This window comes from Mustela putorius, unplaced genomic scaffold (genome assembly GCF_011764305.1).
Source record: "Mustela putorius furo isolate JIRA1106 unplaced genomic scaffold, ASM1176430v1.1 tig00000695_pilon_pilon_pilon, whole genome shotgun sequence".
Classification (NCBI taxonomy): domain Eukaryota; kingdom Metazoa; phylum Chordata; class Mammalia; order Carnivora; family Mustelidae; genus Mustela; species Mustela putorius.
This window is the reverse complement of record NW_025421447.1, coordinates 7,906,029-7,924,607: the sequence shown is the minus strand read 5'-3', so window position 1 is coordinate 7,924,607 and position 18,579 is coordinate 7,906,029. Positions and strand designations below refer to the sequence as shown.

Genomic DNA, 18,579 nt, shown 5'->3' with positions numbered 1-18,579 from the left:
TTGATGTTGAGAAGTCTGATGTCAACATATTTATTGTTTCTTGTGGGTGATCTGCTTTCTCTCTGGAAACTTTTAGAATTTTCTCTTTCAACAACAAAATAATAGACTTTCTGGGAATAAATTTAACAAAAAAATATACAAGACCTATATAAAGAAAACTTTAAAACTCTGCTGAAGGACAAAAGACTGGAACAAATGAAAAGCGTTATCATGTGTTTTGGTAGACAGACTTAACATCATTAAAATGTCAATTCTCTATCCACTGGCAATAGTGTGTGAAGCAGTCATCCCACAGCAATGTGAAGGAGAGAAAGGAAATGATATAAACCCTGTTCTAGGTATCTGGCCCTCTTCTGCTCTAGACTGCTGAGAGAACGAGAGAGAGAGAGAGACAGGGTGAGAGAGAGAAGCATTCAACCACCAACCACTTTCTGCCTCACTGGGGTTTTCCTCTTAGATTTTTGATTTGCTGTTGTTTGACTTAAACAACAGAAATTTAGTTTCTCAGAATTCCATAGGCTAGAAGTCTGAGGTGAAGGTGTTGGCAAGATTGGTTTCTTCTCATTGGGGGCCTTTCTCTGGTTCCCAGATGGTCTTTCTCTCCTTGAGTCTTCATGTAGTCTTCCCTCTCCACAGTTGCACATCTGTGTCCTGATCTCCTCTCTTATAAGGACACCAATAAATTTTCTAAGTTGATAAATTCCTTAATGAGCTTATTTTACCTTAACCACCTCTTTATTTTTTATTTAAAATTTTTGTTTTGGGATGCCTGGGTAGCTCAGTTGATTAAGCAACTGGCTTTGGCTCAGGTCATGATCCTGGAGTCCTGGGATTGAGTCCCACATTGGGCTCCCTGCTGGGTGGGGAGTCTGCTTCTCCCACTGACCTTTCTTCACTCATGCTTTCTCACTCGCTCTCTCAAAAAATAAATAAAATCTTTTTTAAAAATTAAAATTTCTGTTTTATTTGAGTAGAGTTAACACAGCCTGTTACTTGAGTTTCAGACATTCCACATGGTGATCTGAGAAGTTTATATGTTATGTTGTGCTCACTGTACAATGCTATTTCAATACCACTGACTGTGTTACCTATGTTGTACCTTTTATTTCCATGACTTACTCGTTCCATAACTGGAAGCCTGTATCTCCCATTCACCATTTTGTCTATCATGCCCTCCCCCTGCCCTCCCCTCTGGCACCTGTCAGTTTGTTCTTTGCATTTATAGATCTGATTCTGTTTGTTACTGGTTTGTTTGTTCATTTGCCTTTTTTAGAGTCCACATGCAAAAAAAATCATAAGGTGTTTTTCTTTTACAGTCTGGCTCATTTCACTTAGCATAATATCCTCTAGGTCATCTACATTGTCACAAATAGCATGACCTCGTCCTTTTATATAGCTGCATAATATTCCATTATATATATCTACCACAATTCCTTTATCCATTCATCCATCAGTGGACACTTAAGTTGCTTCCATATCTTGGCTCTTGTTAAATAATGCTGCAATAACCATCGGGGCATGTATGTTTTTGAATTGGTGCTTTTGTATCAGTGTTTTCATCTCCTTTGGGTAAATACCCAGTAGTGGAATTATTGGATCATATGGTGTTTCTCCTTTTAGTTTCTTGAGGAAACTCCATACTGTTTTCCACAGTTGCTACACCAATTTACATTCCCACCAACAGTGTAGGAGGATTGCTTTTTGTCTACATCCTTGTCAGCACTTGTTACTTCTTGTCTCCTTTATTTCAGCCATTCTGATAGGTGTGAGGTGGTATCTCATTGTGGTTTTGATTTTCATTTCCCTGATGATGAGTGATGTTGAGCATCTTTTCAAGCATTTGCTGGCCATTTTTATGTCTTTTTTTTTTTTAATGTCTATTCAGGTCATCTACCCAGTTTTTAATCAGATTGGGGGGTTTGGATATTGGGTTGTATAAGTTCTTTATATATTTTAGATATTAGGCCCTTGTTGGATATAGCATTTGCAAATATCTTCTCCCATTCATTATTTCGCTTTTTTGTTTTAACAATGGCTTCCTGTGCTGTGCAAAAGCTTTTTATTTTGATGATGTAGTCCCAATAGTTAATATTTTATTTTGTCTCCCTTGCCTTGCAGGACATATCTGAAAATTGTTAAAATGGCTGATGTCAGAGGAGTTACTGCCTGTGTTCTTTTCTAGGATTTTTACAGTTTCAAGCCTCACATTTAGGACTTTAATCCATTTTGAGTTTATTCTTGTGCATGATGTTAGAAAGTGATCAGTTTCATGCTTTTACCTGTAGCTGTCCAGTTTTCCCAGCACCATTTATTGAAGAGACTGTCTTTTCCCCCATTGTATATTCTTGCCTGCTTTGTTGAAGATTAATTGACCAGATAAGTGTGGGTTTAGGGCTTTCTATGCTGTTCCATTGCTCTGTGTGACTACTTCTGTGGCAATACCATACTGTTTTGATCACTACAGCTCTGTAGTGTATCTTGAGATCTAAGATTATGATACCCACGGCTTTGTTTCTCTTTCTCAAGGTTGTTTTGGCTATTCAGCATCTTTTGTGATTCCATACAAACTTTAGTAGTATTTGTTCTTGTTTTGTGAAAAATGCTGTTGGTATTTGGATAGGAATTACATTGAATCTGTAGACTTCTTTGGGTAGTAGGGATGTTTTAACAATATTAATTCTTCTAATCCATGAGCATGGGCTATCTTTCCATTTGTTTGTGTTGTCTTCAACTTCTTTCATCGGCGTTTTGTAGTTTTCAGACTGCAAGTCCTTCACTTCTGCGGTTAAGTTTATTCCTAGGTATTTTATTCTTTTTGGTGCAATTGTAAATATATCATCTTAGTTTTTGCATTCAGTTTAGTGAATCCATCAACCTGCCTCCCACCTCCACAACATTTCCAGGGACAGGACCAAAGATCTCCTCCTGGTTTTCAATCTGACTTGAAGTTAGCCTCATTTGGAATCCTGGCTTTGCTACCGCTGAAGATGAACTTAAATCCCCAAGTGTCCTTTTTTTTTTTTTTCTTCTACATGATGAGAAGTTTGGAATAGATGATCTCAAATGGTTCTGGCTCTAAAATTCTGTGACTCTGCACAGGAAATGCAGAGGTGGCAGGTAAGAGACATTGATATTTTAAGACTCCACAGTTTCCAAGGAGATAAAGAGGCATAATGGGGACCACCTAGTGAGAGCATTATTAGCAAGAACAGATGTCAGGTTTGGAGGAGGAATGTCAATCAAGATTCAAGGAACAAGGGGAAGGGAGAGGATGCTGGCAGAGGTTCACAAGAAAAACGAAAACCAGTGATTGAATAGAGGTTAAGGGGAGAGACAGCAGGTGTTGAGAATAACAAACACATTTAACCACCGTGAGAGCAGAAACAAAAGTCTTTCCCTTTAAATCTATTATTAAATATTTCTGTAATAATAAAAGTATGTAGAATAATATAATGAACACTTGTGCCCCTTCTAAGATATTATTCATTACCAATTTATAGTAACCCTCCCCCCATCAGCACCAAGTGGTAGTAACTATTTTCCTAAATTTGTCTACTATCATTCCCCATAGCTCTTTACATTTTTATTACATATGTGTGTATTCAAAGGCAACGTTTTATCTTTTAAAAATCAGGTTTGATGTCCGAAGATGGAGAAGTACGACTGTGGAAATACTTGTTTGAGATAAAGCAAAGAGTTCTTGCTAAAGGCAAAGAGAATAATAAAATAGATGGAAAAACTTGGATCAGAGAATAAGAAGCTAATTGCTATTGACGTAGTTCTCTCCTAGGTCACGAGGTCGCTGGTGAAGCTCCCATAGTAGGACCAAGAGCATCCGCCAGCTTCCTGATGCAGGGAGAGGGCCACATTCCTAGAACACCGAGGTCAGAAGGAAAGGGATGATTTCAGCCACTGTTCAGCAGAGGTCTTTTAGTTGGGGCCAGTGGGGATTCTGTTCTCAGAAACATAAGCGGTGGGAAAGCAGGCATCAGAACACAGCAAGGAGTCATTTACTATTTCAAGGACAAACCACGGAGCAGGCTGAGGTTTGGGGCCAGACTCCAGGTTCAGAGTTGGCACATGGCTAGCCAGCGAGAGGCAGAACCTCTCCCTTGTGCGGCAAGATGCCCTTGAAACTGCCTCCATTGGGGCCTGTCATCCTCAGGCTCCGCGAGCTGCCAAAGAGAGTAACAGAATGTTTCCTGGGTTCAGTGAGACTGCTGTCTTGCACAATTCTGTTAGTGAAAACCTACATGGGCCATCTTAGAAACCCAACCTTGCAAGGAACTTAAGGAAGACCTAACCCCCACCATAGCAAGCAAATTAAAATTCACTCCCATCAACACTGAACACGATTTGGATTGGGTGGGGGAAGTGAGAGGATTTTCACAACCTCACTTTTGAAATTGTCAGTGAGTAACTCATTTAGTTCTCAATTTGCTTTGATTTTTTTCCAAAAATCTGTGCAGAATTGGAAATTCTTGAGAAGTGAGAAAATCGGATCTTCAGATTCCTTTTGAATGTGTGAAATGCTAAAGTTGAAAACTCAGAAAGTTGGGATATTACGTTTGTATGCTTTTAATTAAACATTTATCCTTTATTTCATGGCTTCCTTTTTGTATCTGAGAGCCAATAATCATTTCCAGGCCTCAAACATTGTTTAGGCTCTTGGAAAGCTCACAGACCCTGAGCTCTGTATCTGTAGGACCTGGAGGAGAGACATCCCATGGAAGAGATTTTAATTTTTTATTTTTTAAAAGATTTTATTTATTTCTTTGATAGAGAGATCACAAGTAGGCAGAGAGGGAGGCAGAGAGAGATGGGAAAGCAGGCTCCCAGCGGAGCAGAGAGCCCGAGAGCCCGATGTGGGGCTTGATCCCAGGACCCTGAGATCATGACCCGAGCCAAAGGCAGAAGCTTAACAACTGAGCCACCCAGGCACCCCTCGGCAGGGGTATTTTTGGAGCTCATGTGAACATGGGCTCTGGGACACAGCGTCTGATGGTGGACCAACTGGGCTCCAGCTAGACTAGTATCACTTGAATGTTCTAGAATGAGAATATCATCCCTTATTACTCTCGTAATTAAAGGTAATATAATTTTAGGTGAGCTATCTATCACCTCTCACCCAATCGGGATGGCTGCTACTGAAAAAACAGAGATGCGCGGCATTGGTGGAGGTGTAGGGAGATTGGAACCGTCACGGCCCGCTGGCGGGCATGTGAAATGCGCAGTCACCCTGGAGGGCCGCACGGTGGTTCCTCATAATACTGGACGCAATACTGGACACAATACTGGAGCTAAGGTGTGACCAGGCGATCCCATATCTGGATGTACACCCAGAAAGAACCGAAAGCCTGGGACTCCCAGACAGCCCTGCATCCTCCCTACGGCCTCTGAGGCGGGGTAGTGAGACCCCAGAGGCCCCTGATGGCGAGCAGTGCTGAAGAAGGTTCTCGTGCGAGGTGCGGAGGAAGCCCCAGAAGGAGCTTGGCCCTGGGCCCCCTAACGCCACAGATGCACCCCAGGATTCGTGCATATACTCTGGCAAACAGGTGACCCGAGAAGCAGACAGCCCCCTCCTCAAGGGGAAAAAGAAGGTAAAGCCCAGCTTGCCTGCGCCAGCCCTAGGAGCGCACAAGGAGAGAAACGTCCCCTTTTAGCGGACCCCGTTTCTTGGGAAGCTCCCGGTGAGAACCACTGCGGGCTGGGGTCCTGAGGGAGGGGTAGGGGGTGTCCTGCTTCCCCCACCCCTGTCCCTGCGGGCGGTGGCCGGCTCCTGAGGGCACTGGGGAGGGGGCTGGGCAGCGCCCCCACCTCACCTCCCCCTCGGGCCCGCGTCGGTCGGCCAGCAGGGGGCGGCAGAAGACCGGCGATGCCGCGGGGTGGGCTTGCGCGCTTGGGGCACCGCCCGGCCCGGGAGGGACCCCCGCCCCAGACCAGGAGGGGCCGAACCCCGCGGCCGCCGCGGGCGGGGGACCGAGGGGACGGCGCTCGGCCGGAAGCCTGTGTCCGGAGCAGGGACTCGAGGTCGAGGCCGGCACCGCCCGCCCCTCAGCCCGAGACCCCGGGGCTCCCGCTTCCCACGGGGTCTCCAGTCTGGAGCGCTCACGGGATGAAGGAAGGCAGCCCTCATCGGGGACACGTGGGAAATCTGTGCCGGTCACGGTGCCAGGGGGCAGCTTTTCTTCATATTCTGATGGCCCTGGCCCTGAGCCGGCTACACCGGCGGGGCGGGGGACCCCTCCACCCCCCCCCGCCCCCGCGGCCTCTTTGGTCCCCAGGCACCCTCCCGGCCTACCGGACCCACCGCTTGGTCCTCAAGGTCGGGGCCTCCCCCCTCCCGCGGGCCCCCACCCCAGGCTCCTTTACTTCTGGGCGGACTGTCCCAGCACCAGCCGCCCCCTCACCCTCATACACACCTGAGCCCCCAAGGACTCCCCTCCACCGAAACCCCCTGTTGGGCCGTGGACCCCCAGACCCTGCCTCCCAGGCCTAGACGCCAGAACCTGATCAGGCCTAATCTCCCAGAGCTCCTGCGGGGAGGTTAAATGAAGGCGGGGTTCCAGCGGGACTGGGGTCCACGCGGGGACCAGGGTCAGAGGGCAGAGCCTGGGTTCTGCCGGCGGCCCGCAGAACCAGGAGGCCTGTTGCCGGGTAACCCGATCTCCCGGCACTTGCCCACACCCACCCTGAGCTGCGGACCCGCCAGTCTCCCGCCGTCTTTCCCTCTGTGGGTCCCTGAGAAGCAGCAGGAAGGGAGAAGCAAGAGCCCAGCCAGCAACCGCCCCCCCCCCCCCCCCCCCCCCGCCCAGCCTCAGTTCCACTGTGAGGACTGGGCCGAAGGGCCCCCTGGGGCAGCATCAGGATGAGTCTGGGCATCATGGAGGAGGAAGACCTGGCCGAGTACTTTCGGCTGCAGTATGGGGAGAGGCTGCTACAACTGTTGCAGTGAGTGTCTCCGGGTCAGGGGGCGCCCACTGTCCCCATGCGCCCCCTTCCAGCCTCTCCCCTCCCCCCTGTAACCCTGAGCCCCAAGTCATCTGCCTCGACCCTGGCACCAACCCACAGCCCCAATTGGACCCCCAGCCCTTGTCACCTTGCCCTGCCATTCCCAGACGCCAACGCAGCCCTCCCTCCCCACATGCCAGTCCCTTCCCTCCCGTGGGGGCCAGACCACCTCCTCCCCCTGGCTCCCTCTGGTGTTGGCCCAGCCCCAGCCTGTCCCACGCGCTCAGAACCCACAGTCCTCTCTCGCCCGTGTCTTGGGCAGGAAGTTCCCGAACATTGAGAACCAGTCGGAGTCTCCCTCCATCCGGCTCCTGGAGAAGAAGAAGGAAGCCAAGATCATGCACCGCGCTATGGAGCAGAAGAAGGAGGTGGGGGCCTGGCCCTGGGGTGCGGGAAGGGCCACGGGGTTCAGAAACTGAGGACGCCTCCCTACCCATCATGTGGGCAGCAGTGGCTGGAGCCAGGAGTCCTGCGCGGAGGTTCTGTGTTCCCTCCCAGGAGAGAGAAGGGATCTTCGTCTTGGGGGTAGCAGGGGCCTGGGACGCCCTGCTCTGAACCCAGCATGGCGCGGAAGGCGGGAGGCCTAGGGGCAGAGGCCCCGGGAGCAGGAGGCGCAGGGGCGCTCCTGACCTCTGTGCTGCCCCGGCCCCCAGATATTTCAGCGCCGAATGGAAACCCTGAACCTGCGCTGGGAGGAGCTGGGTGTCAAGGAGGCCCAGCTGAAGGCCCACATCCAGAAGTTCGAGCAGTTCATCCAGGTGCCAGGGCCTGCAGGTTCCCAAGTGCCCTCTTCGTCCTCCTCCCCCTCCTCCTCCCACTCCCCCTCTTCTTCCTTTCCCTCCTCCCCCCTCCCCCTCCCCCCTCCCCCCTCCCCCCCTCCCCCCTCCTCCCTCCTCCTCCCTTCCTCCCCCCCCTCCCCCCCCCCCTCCCCCCTCCCCCCTCCTCCCCCCTCCCCCCCTCCTCCCCCCCTCCTCCTCTCCCTCCTCCCTCCTCCTCCTCCCCCTCCTCCCTCCCCTCCTCCCCCTCCCCCCCCCCCCCCTCCTCCTCTCTCGCTCCTGCTGACTCCTCACCCTGGGTTAGGGCTCAGCAAGGCCTGGGGCTTCTCCCTTTATGTCCGCGCTCATTACAGTTGGTCATTTCCCGTTTCCTTCTGGACTGCGGGTCACCATTTCCTCGCGTGTGCCTGGTACATACAGTGTCTCGGGGACTGGATGGGTGGGAGACGACACGGAGGGGCTGGGCACGGGGAGTGCACAGATGAATCCGACGGGGCCTCAGCCCCTCAGCCACCCACCCAGCCCCTGGACACTCTGTGTTTTCAATGGACCTGAGGGGCAGGCCAGCAGCTGCATTTTTTAAAAAGCTCCCCAGGGGATCATGATACAGCATTTAGGGTTTAGGGGACCTTGGGTCCTCTGCCAGGCTCACGGGGCAGAGTACAAACCCTCCCTGTGCCTTCTCCACCTGCCTCTCAATGTCCTCCACCCGTGGAGCCCCCCGGGAGCCCCTGAAGATGGACAGAAGCTACACAGGTGCACTGCGAGGGGTGTGTGTGTCCCTGATCTTGCCGGGAAGGCTCTGCAGAATGAAGAAGGGGGTGTCGGCCCGACTGCCCCTTCTCTGAGGACATCAGTCTGCACCAGCGGCTCCGGCCTCAGACTGATTCCTCCCCCAGCTGGAGCACATCCCCTGGGGCCTCTGGTTCCTACAGAAATGAGAAACTGAGTCATGGAGTACCAAGCTCCAAACAGGGAGAAAATCCGGGCCTCCTGGCCCACACGGGCAGCCCAGCGATCCCTGCCCATCCCCGGCAGACAGAGGGAAGACAGGCCCAGTGTCCCACGGGTGCCACCTCCCCCTACCCCCACCCCCGCCCCAGGAGAACGACCAGAAACGGATCCGGGCCCTGAAGAAGGCCAACAAGGAGCGGGAACTGAAGAGGCAGCGCCTGCGCGAGCTGGCCATGGCCAAGCAGGAGATGGCGGCCTTGCGGCTGGAGCACCAGAGGCTGAGCGGGAGGCTGCAGGACTACTCCATCTTCAACAAGTACCTGGAGAAGGTGGTGGAGAGCTCGGAGGTGAGCGGGTGGGCAGGGGTGGGACTGCCCCAGGGCCTGGGGCCAGCAGAGGGGGTGTGCAGCCGCGGGGGGTGGGGGGCAGGACGGTCACCCTGCTCTGAGCAGACAGCTGAGTGGGAGGGGGCCCTGCGGGGTGGGAGCGGAGCTTGTTTCCCAGGGATCCCGGGCCGCAGGTGCATCCGGGTGGCATGTGTATGTCTCTGTGTGTGTGTGTCTGTGTGTGTGTGTTGGGGGAGCAAGGTTTCGCTTGGGACCCCCAGGGACCAGCCTTGCCGGCAGTGGGATCAGGCCACATCGTCTCCTGCTCCACCTCGTTTTGGGTGTGAGAATAAGGGAGAGAAACTGGCAGACACCTAGCCCAGTGTAGAGTTAGCGCCGCTCGGGGCTGGTGGGTCGGTGCCCAGGGCTGGTGGCTGCCTCCGTGAAACAGAGCTTTGCTCTTTCTTCGGGGCTCCTCCCCTGTCTCCCACCCTCCCCCCTTCCTCCTCAGCCTCTTGGGGGGTGCTGGGGGGGGTACTCATCTTCCTAACTCCTTCCTTCAGTGGTCCTCGGGTCTTTGTCCCTGACCATTCACTTTTCTCTTTGAGCAACCTGGGGGGCCTCGCACACCCCCATGTGACAGCAGCAGGCAGGGCCCCTCATAGGAAGAGGGGTTGTGGGGGTGGTGAGAGCCAGGTATAGGTACAGGGTATGCTCTCAGGGGTGTGTCCTGAGTGCAGTGCAGGTGTGTGGGGGGGGACAAAAGATGGACAGCTTTCTGAAGTCCCAGAGCTAATCTCTTAAAATCCCATACTAGAACTAGAATTAAGCATGTGTGAAGCCCAAATCCATGTTATGTGCATCATGCCAACAATAAAAGTTTCATTCGTCATGGGGCACGGGGAGAGGAGTGAGCAGAGACAACATCTCAAAGCAGCAGGTACATTATAAGAGAAAACTCCAATAAGACCTAGGGAAAGGTGTGTCTTACAACCGAGGAGCCTGGCCTGTGTCTGGCTCTGAGATTCCTGCCCCAATGCCCTCGGTCTGGACTCTCGGGCTCAGCCCATCAGCTCTCCACGCACCCCCCCCACACACACACTGCAGCCAGTCCTCCTGTGGTGTGTGTCCCCTGCTGTGAATGTTAGAACTGGGGCCTCATCCTCACCTCCTCCCCCTCCTCCCTCTCCACAGCCCATCAATCATCAGATCTGGCCTCCTAAGTATTTCTGGAATCCGGCCCCTGCCCCTTCCTCTTCCAGACCCCCAGTGCCCCTCATCCGGAGTTCAACACTGCCTTTATTTCTGGCCACCAGCCTGTCCCACGCTCTCCCACCGTGATCTCCTGCCCCTCTTTCTTCCTCTCTTTCCGTCTTCCAGAATATTTTGAGCACACGGAAAGGTATAGAAAAATACATAATTGCACCCAGGTATCCACTGCACCTTGCCAACTCTTAATATTTCCCCCTATTGGCTTCCAGTTCTTTTTTCTTAAATAAGGCACTACCGCAACCCCTCTTGGGCAGCCGCCTTCCAAGCCCCCTTCTTCTTCCCCTCTCTGAGGAGCTGGCTACCATCCTCACTTTTTAACCGCTCATTCTCATGCTTGTGGGTATTATTTTGGTCCCATAGTACATCTCCATAGACTTTGAAGAGTGTTCCACATGCCTCTTTGTAACTTGCTTTTTCTGATCAAGGATACTTTTTCTTTAAAAAAAAAAAAAACTATTCATCACAGAAAATTTCAAACATATACAGAAATAGAATCATCTATCAAATGCCCATTACTCATCACCTAATTCCGACAATTATAGACTCATCAAATCAACCCCCAGACCATCCCACCGCTGCCACTGGGAAACAAATGATTTTTTTTTTCATCCATATTTCAGCATGTGACCTTCAAAGATGAGGCCAAGGGGCACCTGGGTGGCTCAGTGGGTTAAGCCTCTGCCTTTGGCTCAGGTTCGAGCCCCGCATCGGGCTCTCTGCTCAGCGGGGAGCCTGCTTCCCCCTCTTTCTGCCTGCCTCTCTGCCTACTTGTGATCTCTCTCTCTCTCTGTCAAATAAATAAATGGAAAATCTTAAAAAAAAAAAAAAAAAGATGAGGCTAATACCATTGTCACACCCGGTAAAAATGTGATCGTAATTCCTTAACATCAAGTCGTCAGTGTTCAGACTTCCCTCATCTGTTACGTACCTGCTTTGCGTACAATTGTTTTGTTCCAATCAGGGTCTGAACAAGGTTCCCACGTGGCATGTTTGTGCCTTGAGTATCACAGACGTTCTGATGCTGATCCAAAGAAGCTAGACAGACAAGAGGACATACGTGTGATCCCGCTGATAGATCTAAAAAGGGGTCAAGGTGGATCTTTGGTGATAGAAGCCACAATTCTGGTTTCTTTGGCAGTGGGGACAGACGCTGTGCTGAAAGGGGTTGGTGGACCGTTCTAGGGTGCTGGGAATGTTTTGTTGTCTCTTCTTCACCTGTTAGCTAGGAAACTACGGCCAAGAAAGCCTTCCTCAAGAGAATCTTCCCTTCACCAGCTGTTTGTTTACTTTGTGAGTCTTAAAGGAAAAGCTTGTTAAGCACTTGATTCATTAGTATGAATTCCTGGATGGTCGGTGTATCTGGTATGTGTGATCATTTGCACTTTTTCTCTCGGATATGCAAAGTGTCCCATCTTTAAACAGTGGGAGCCTCTTCTGGTTGGTGCCTGTGTCCTTTGGACCGGCACCAAGTCCTCGACAGGTGCTCCTGGTAGCTCCCCTCGTTTTAGCTGTCGCACGCTGTCGCATGGTGCGTGTACTCCATGACCTTTCGAAATGCAGACATCAAGTAATCTCTCTGCTTCCTTCAATGAAGGAAGTCCACACTCCTCCTCAGGGGCCCCTGGGCACTATTGTTACTTCCTCCGATGGATCTGTCCCTCCCCATCTTGATCACAGTTTATTCATACTAATCTCCCTTGAGCATCTTGAATATGCCACACGTCCCTGAGGTTTGCAGGCAGCAGCTCCCTCTCCCTCTCCTCACCTTCCCCCACCTGCCCGTGGCCAGCCAGCTTCTGTTCATACGTCTGGTCTCAGTGCAGCATCCTTTCTCCCCGGGAAACCTTGCCTGGCTGTTCCCACCTCCTCTGATGCTGAGTTGGGTGGCCCTTCCCCACAGAGGCATTATGGATGGAGAGGCCAGCGCTCATACCACCTTCTACGGAGGACAGCTGGCCTGCAAGGTCAGGTCAGAGTGTCCTGGCCCGGCACCAGGCTGGAGCAGGCAGCTGCGCCTGGCAGGCCCCGTGCGCCACTGGTGGCATCTCCCATCCCCACTGGAAGGGGACCTCAGCAAATGTGAGCAAATTCCAGAAAGACTTCTGCTGAAGATACTGCTACATGTCTTTGACCAGACCCCTCTCCTCGGTCATCGATAGGGTTTATCACTCCGTGTTGTAATGCTTTCCTTGTCTGTCTGTCCTCCCTCCACACCATCCCAAGTCATAGGCTTCATAAGAGCAGGGTCTGGCTTCTTATCTCCTGCTCTGTGCCTCACACTTAGCCTACTGCCTGCCTTACAAGTGGTTCTCCATTCATTCTTGTTGGACAGGATAATTATTGCCTTGGGAGATGTCTCAAAATTCACCCTCCTGACCCCCGAGCCCCAGCCAGCACCCTCTAGAATAACCCGGGGGCCCTTTTTGCAAAATTCAGGTGCCAGGGACCACCTCGAACCCGTTGATTAAAATGAATATCTTGGGGCGCCTGGGTGGCTTGGTCGGTTAAGCGTCTGCCTTGGGCTCAGGTCCTGATCCTGGGGTCCTGGGATCCGGCCTGTGTCAGACTCCCTGCTCAGCAAGGAGCCTACTTCTCCCTCTCCCTCCCTCTCTCCTGCTTGTGCTCTCTCACAAATAAGTTATATATATATATATATATGATGAATCTCTTGGGGGCAGAGTCAGACAGGTGTCCTTTTCAGAGCTCCCAGGCGATGCCAACAGGCAGACCGAGGGCCCCAGCTCCAGTGGCACCTACCCCCAACATAAAGTCCCAGTGGCCCTTAGCAACCCAAAAGGGCCAGCAGGTGGACTCCAAAGTCCTCGCGGCCTCTGACCTTTGGCCTTGCCGCAGGGTCTCCCGCTAGGCTGAGACCCCTAGACTGAGGTTTGGCAGGCGGGGCACCCCGCCATCTGGCCCCAGGGGTGGGGGGTGGCAGTGCACTGATGGAGACCCCGTCGCAGTTCGAGGAGATCCATGAGGTGATTTCACGCTACAAGACGCTGGTGAGCATGCACCAGGACCTGATGCAGTCGGCACAGGAGGGCCAGGAGAAGATCGAGCGCGCCAAGGCGCGGCTGGCGCACTACATGGAGGAGAAGGACGACGAGATCCTGCAGCACAACAACGAGCTGGCGCGGCTGCAGATGCGCTTTGACCGCGCCCGCAGCGATGTCATTATCTGGGTGAGCAAGGGGTGGGGGTGGGGGTGGCGTCACGTTGCTGGGGGCGTCGCTGGGGCGTGAGTGGGGCATGGCTTGGGGCACCCACCCACGCCTGTGCTTGCACACCTGCTCACCTCCCGGCCCCACCCCGACCCCAGGAATCTCGCTGGGCTCACATCCAGAACACCGCCGCCAAGAAGACCCTCTTGCTTGGCACCATTAAGATGGCGACGCTGAACCTCTTCCAGATCGTGAGCAAGCAGCTGAAGGAGACCACCACCGTGTCCCTGGAGGACACGCACAAACAGCTGGACATGGTAAGAGGGAGCGCAAGTGCCCTGCCCAGCTGGGTCTATTCAGCGGAGACGGTCGTCGGTTGGTCCAAGGCGAGAATGAACCCCCCCAGGGCGGTGGTTCTCAAGTTCAGCAGGATCTGAGTCCCCTGCGGGCTGGGGGCTGTGGCTGGGCCCCAGCTCTGGAGTGTCTGACTCAGTAGGTCTGAGATAAGAACCCGTGAATTTCCAGTTTTCAACACGTTCCCAGATGATGGTGCTTGCCTGGGTTCTGCGCTTTTGAGAACCCCCGCATTAGCGCTAAGACCCTGTTGGCCATAGTCAACGCAGGCAAGGGCGGGATCCCTGTAGAATCCGGTACTTGTGCACACCAGTCCTACTGAATTCTAGAGAGAGGCTGAAGGCTCGCACCATGGCCCATTCTTGGAAAAAGAGAGTTGCGGGGGTAGGAGGAGGAATCCGCAAGTTTAAGGAAGTGTTAGGGTCTTACTAGTACCAATCTGACGTTTTCTCTTTGAAGTAACTGAAAGGAGGGGTGCGGGGGGGTTGGCTCTGTGGGTTAAGCGTCTGCCTTCAGCTCAGGTCATGATCCCGGGTCCTGCTCAGTGGGCGTCTGCTGCTCCCTCTCCCTCTGCCTCTTCCCCTGCTTATGTGCGTGCTCTCTCTCTCTCTCTCAAATAAATAAAAAATTTAAAAAGTAACTGTAAGGAAATTGGGAAGGAAATAGGTGTCTCACTGTATGATTCTAAGTTGTTCAATGCCATGTGCATCGAACATTACCACGTGTATCCACCATTACCCCAAAGTCATCTCACTACCAATCGCACAAGCACACACCCCACAGATGGGGGAACTCCGCACAAGCAGACGCACTACCCGTGCTTCTCATGACACGCAGAGAACCGTGACTAAGTCTTCACTCCTTGGGCAAAAGCCTCAGGCTTTGCCATGAAATAATAGACTACCAGCTCCAGAAGGCTGGGATTTGTGCTTATCTTGTTCCTAACTGTATCTCAGTATCTAGAACGGTGCCTGGCACACAGTAGGTGCTCAATAAGTGTTTGGTGAATGAATATGAGACACAAGCCAATAAAAGCCATGGACTGGAAGGTACTTGCCCTATGTAACAAAAACCAAAAAAAGGAAAACTTGGGGCACCCGGGTGGCTCCGTCAGTTAAGCGTCCAGCTCTTGGTTTTGGCTCAGGTCATGACTTCAGGGTCGTGAGATCGAGTCCCGCATGGGGCTCTGCACTCAGTGGCAAGTCTGCTTGAGATTCCCTCCCTCCCTCTCCCACGGCCCCTCCCCCAAATCATGTTTGTCTGTTCTATCTCTCTCTCTCTCAAATAAATCTTTAAAAAAATAAAAAAGTAAGACTTGGGAAATGTGAAGGATTTCGCCCACTGATCAATCCAAAAGAGGGATTTTCCCCAAACTGGACGATCTGCTCAAACTGCGTCTAGAGCAGAGTTACTGACAACTGGAAGACCGTGAAGGCAGTTAATAAGAACGTTTGTTCCAAAGCAGCGAGTCTCAAACTTTTTGGTATCAGGAGACCTGCACGCTCTTAAAACGGGATGGAGGACCCCCCCGCAAAGAGCTATTATCTACTGATATTTCCCATATTAGAAACTCTCAACAGAAAATTTTAAAAGAATTGTCACTGTTTAATGACGAGAAGAAGCCTATCACCATCAACGCCTGCTTGATGAAAAACACGTTTTCAAAACAATACTTTGTGGGACAAGTCACGCAATCACAAATCCGTTTAATGTCTGGCTTCCCCAAGGACAGGTGGATGGATTCTGCTTTCTGCTTCCACATTCAGCCGTCTGCGATGGAGCTCTTCTATGGTGGAAACACCCCAACGTGTATGCTCAAGAGAGAAAAAGACAAGCGATGTCTTCGTGGTATTGAAAAAGGACTTTGCCCCTGCAAACCCCTGTCCCTGGCAGAATGGTGTCAGGGACTCCTGGAGGTCCTCAGGCCCCCTCCGTTAGCTATTGGAAAGCAAGGTTGGGGCAGGAGGTGATCATCTCCAGCTCCCCGACCTACCCAAGCATCCCCTGCTCAGACCCTAGCTCCCAGCCCGCCCACTCCCCATTCTGAGTTTTCTGACTTGCTCTCGGCCTCAGTTTGCTTCCACAAGAACACTTCCTACTCCCCAAGTCATTATTTTAAAAATATCCCACCATGTTTCCATAGGACATGAACCTATGGACAGACGTACATGTAATCAACTAGCCTGAGACAATTAGAAACAAGGACCTGGGAAAGTAAAAGTTCCAACCAAAGGTCCAGGAACCAGTGAGAAACACAGACTGCAGATTGGAGTATAAAGGAGGCTGAGAGGGTCAGTCATTGGTTCTGCATCCCCTGATGACAAGAAGGAAAAGCAACACATAGTTCTGGTACCAAAATGAGAAGACGTACTTGTGCTCAGAGCAAACATTTTCTGGTGCTTCACTCCAATTGAAATTTCCCAAGGAGGCTACAGAGCATCCCAGGGCATGGACGTCCCAACGACATCCCTGACCCATCCATGCACAGGCTCTGGAAGGCAGGCACTTATCTAGAATTTAGGAGCATGGTCCCACGGTACACCTTAAGAAACATGATTCTGCAAAAGGCTGAATCTGAATTCAACGGTACTGTGTCATGGAAGGTCCAGTGTGTTCCTTGAACGAAACCCAAGCTTTCTGGGGCGCCATTTTCCTAATTGCACTTGGCAAATCCTAGGACCCCAAGAGGTGGGTAAGTTTCCTATGGGGGAATCAAAGGAGTTCATGGGCTAATGGGTTTGGAAAACTCCCAGGGAAGCAAAGTCAGATGGTCTTTGCTGTGGTCCTGCCCTGAGACTCTCCACGCAGATAACATTTCTACAGCTAACTTGACCACAGAATCCTTTCTGGGGGCATGTGTGATGACTGGTTAAAAGAACATAGTTCAGGAAATTCTGGGCTTGTCTTCTCTGTAACCCTGGGGAAGATAGTTTAATTCACTGACTCTTTCCTTCCTCTTTTACAAAAGCAGGAATTGTATCCATAATAGCAACAGTATTCCCGGGTTTGTTGAGAGTTTGGGATGGTCTGTGTATTCCCATGTCCAGGAACATTCTCGAAAAGGAGAGATAGAACTGAGGTCTTAGAGGTCATCGAGGCCAGCCCTTCTGAACATAAAGAAACTGAGTCCCAGAACAATGAACTGATTTCCCCAGAGCCGCGTCAGGAGACCAGGTCCCCACGTGGCGCCTGGAGCCCATGTTCTTTGAAACCGAAGCTGGTGAACAGAACTCTGGCATCCCTCCGTGACTCAGGATTGTCACGATGGGCATCAGTTCTGGGTTCCAAGTAAATGCCTTGCTTGAAGGCTATTACATTGTGGGGAGCTGTTTCCCCCAACACTGCTGGCCCCCACCTTCCAGAGGCTTCTAGTGCCCGGGTCAGCTCAGTGTCCCCTCACCTCTCCCTCCACCAGACTGTCCACTGTTCTTTTTCCTGCTGTCACCATGTCGGTCCCCAGGAGCTCCCTGTCTGTGCCTACTGGTCTGCTAGGCCTGTCGCTTCAACTAGAATGATTGTCAAGTTAGAGAAAGTTAAAGCCCCCAAGAAGTCAGTCCCAGGAGGACAGTGGCTCCTTCCAGGTTATGCCCAGATGTGCTACGTGTGGGGACGGGATGGCCTGGTGCTGGGTGGGCTAACTCGGGTCCCCTGGCCTTGTTAGATCCAGCAGTTCATTCAGGATCTGTCGGACATCTGGGCAGAGGTGAGGAAGAAGGAACAGCAGCAAGTCCGAGTTTAAGAAGCAGCCACGGTTCCAGAACGTTCTGAGGCGGAGACAGAGAGGATAGGTTTCCAGTGAGCTCGCGGTCCTGTCAGCCCAGTTCAGCCATCTGGGACCCTTGTGCCTTTGTGCTGGCGAACACCCTGCCATTGCCCCCCTCGAGCCTCAGTCCCTCCCCTCCCTGAAAACATTAAATTCTGTAAGGTGTTTCTAAGTTCTGCCTCTTTTTTGGCTTATTCACGGAGAAGATGGCCCATTGGGGGGAGAAATCACCCCCTCTTGAAGCTGGTCACTTAGGCAGCCCAGGGACTAGAAAACAAGTCTCAGGCCTGACATGTCTGAGGCTTTGGACTTGCACAGAGAAACAGACCAGCAGTGGGGTGAGTACCCAGTACCGTTCTTTCCTCTATCACTTCAAAAAAATTTAGTTGGGGTTCCTAAGTGGGGTTCAAAGATTCACACGGAGGCAGCTTCCCAAGTCAGAGTTCTATAGGTGGCAAGTCAAGGACTGTCCCCAACCTAGTGGCCAAGCCCTGCTCCCCTACCTACCAGGACCCTACAACAGGCATTGTGGTACCAGCCACGCTAATATGGGACTAGGCAGCAGGCCCGGAAGGACTCATCTCTCAGCCAGCGGGAATGATGGTCGGAAACCAGCAGAACTCAGGGCACCTGGGCTGTTCGGTAGTTAAGCCTTAAGCGTCTGCTGGCTCAGGTGTGATCCCAGGATCCCGGGTCAGACTTGCTGCTCAGCGGGGAGTCTGCTTCTCGCTCTCATCCCCCCTCGCTATCTCTGTCTCTCTCAAATAAACAAAATCTTAAAGGAAAAAAATCAGCAGAACTGAGTAGAGATAAATGGAAAGTTTCGCACTCAGAGACCGGACCCAAAAAAAACCAAGAAAACAAAAAAACCCAAAGAAACAATAAAAAGAACAAACGAGCATTTTTTAAACGTATATTCGCGCACACATCATCTGGGTGTGAACCCCACAGGGCTCCAC

The 18,579-nt window shown here is 51.7% G+C and overlaps 1 protein-coding gene across 2 annotated transcripts; it reads left to right on the top strand.

The window, feature by feature from the left end:
* The first annotated feature begins 6,002 nt into the window (after positions 1-6,002).
* On the top strand, positions 6,003-17,774 carry CCDC42 (coiled-coil domain containing 42). Of its 2 annotated transcripts, XM_004760182.3 has the most exons (7): positions 6,006-6,951; positions 7,274-7,379; positions 7,665-7,769; positions 8,891-9,088; positions 13,303-13,524; positions 13,662-13,820; positions 17,519-17,774. In XM_004760182.3, the coding sequence occupies exons 1-7, from the start codon at positions 6,869-6,871 to the stop codon at positions 17,594-17,596; spliced, it is 951 nt and encodes a 316-aa protein (XP_004760239.1). In that variant the 5' UTR covers positions 6,006-6,868; the 3' UTR covers positions 17,597-17,774. The 2 variants fall into 2 exon arrangements, with proteins under 2 accessions (XP_004760238.1, XP_004760239.1); XM_004760181.3 differs by lacking the exon at positions 17,519-17,774 and having other exon boundaries at positions 6,003-6,951; positions 13,662-14,378.
* Positions 17,775-18,579: the final 805 nt, after the last annotated feature.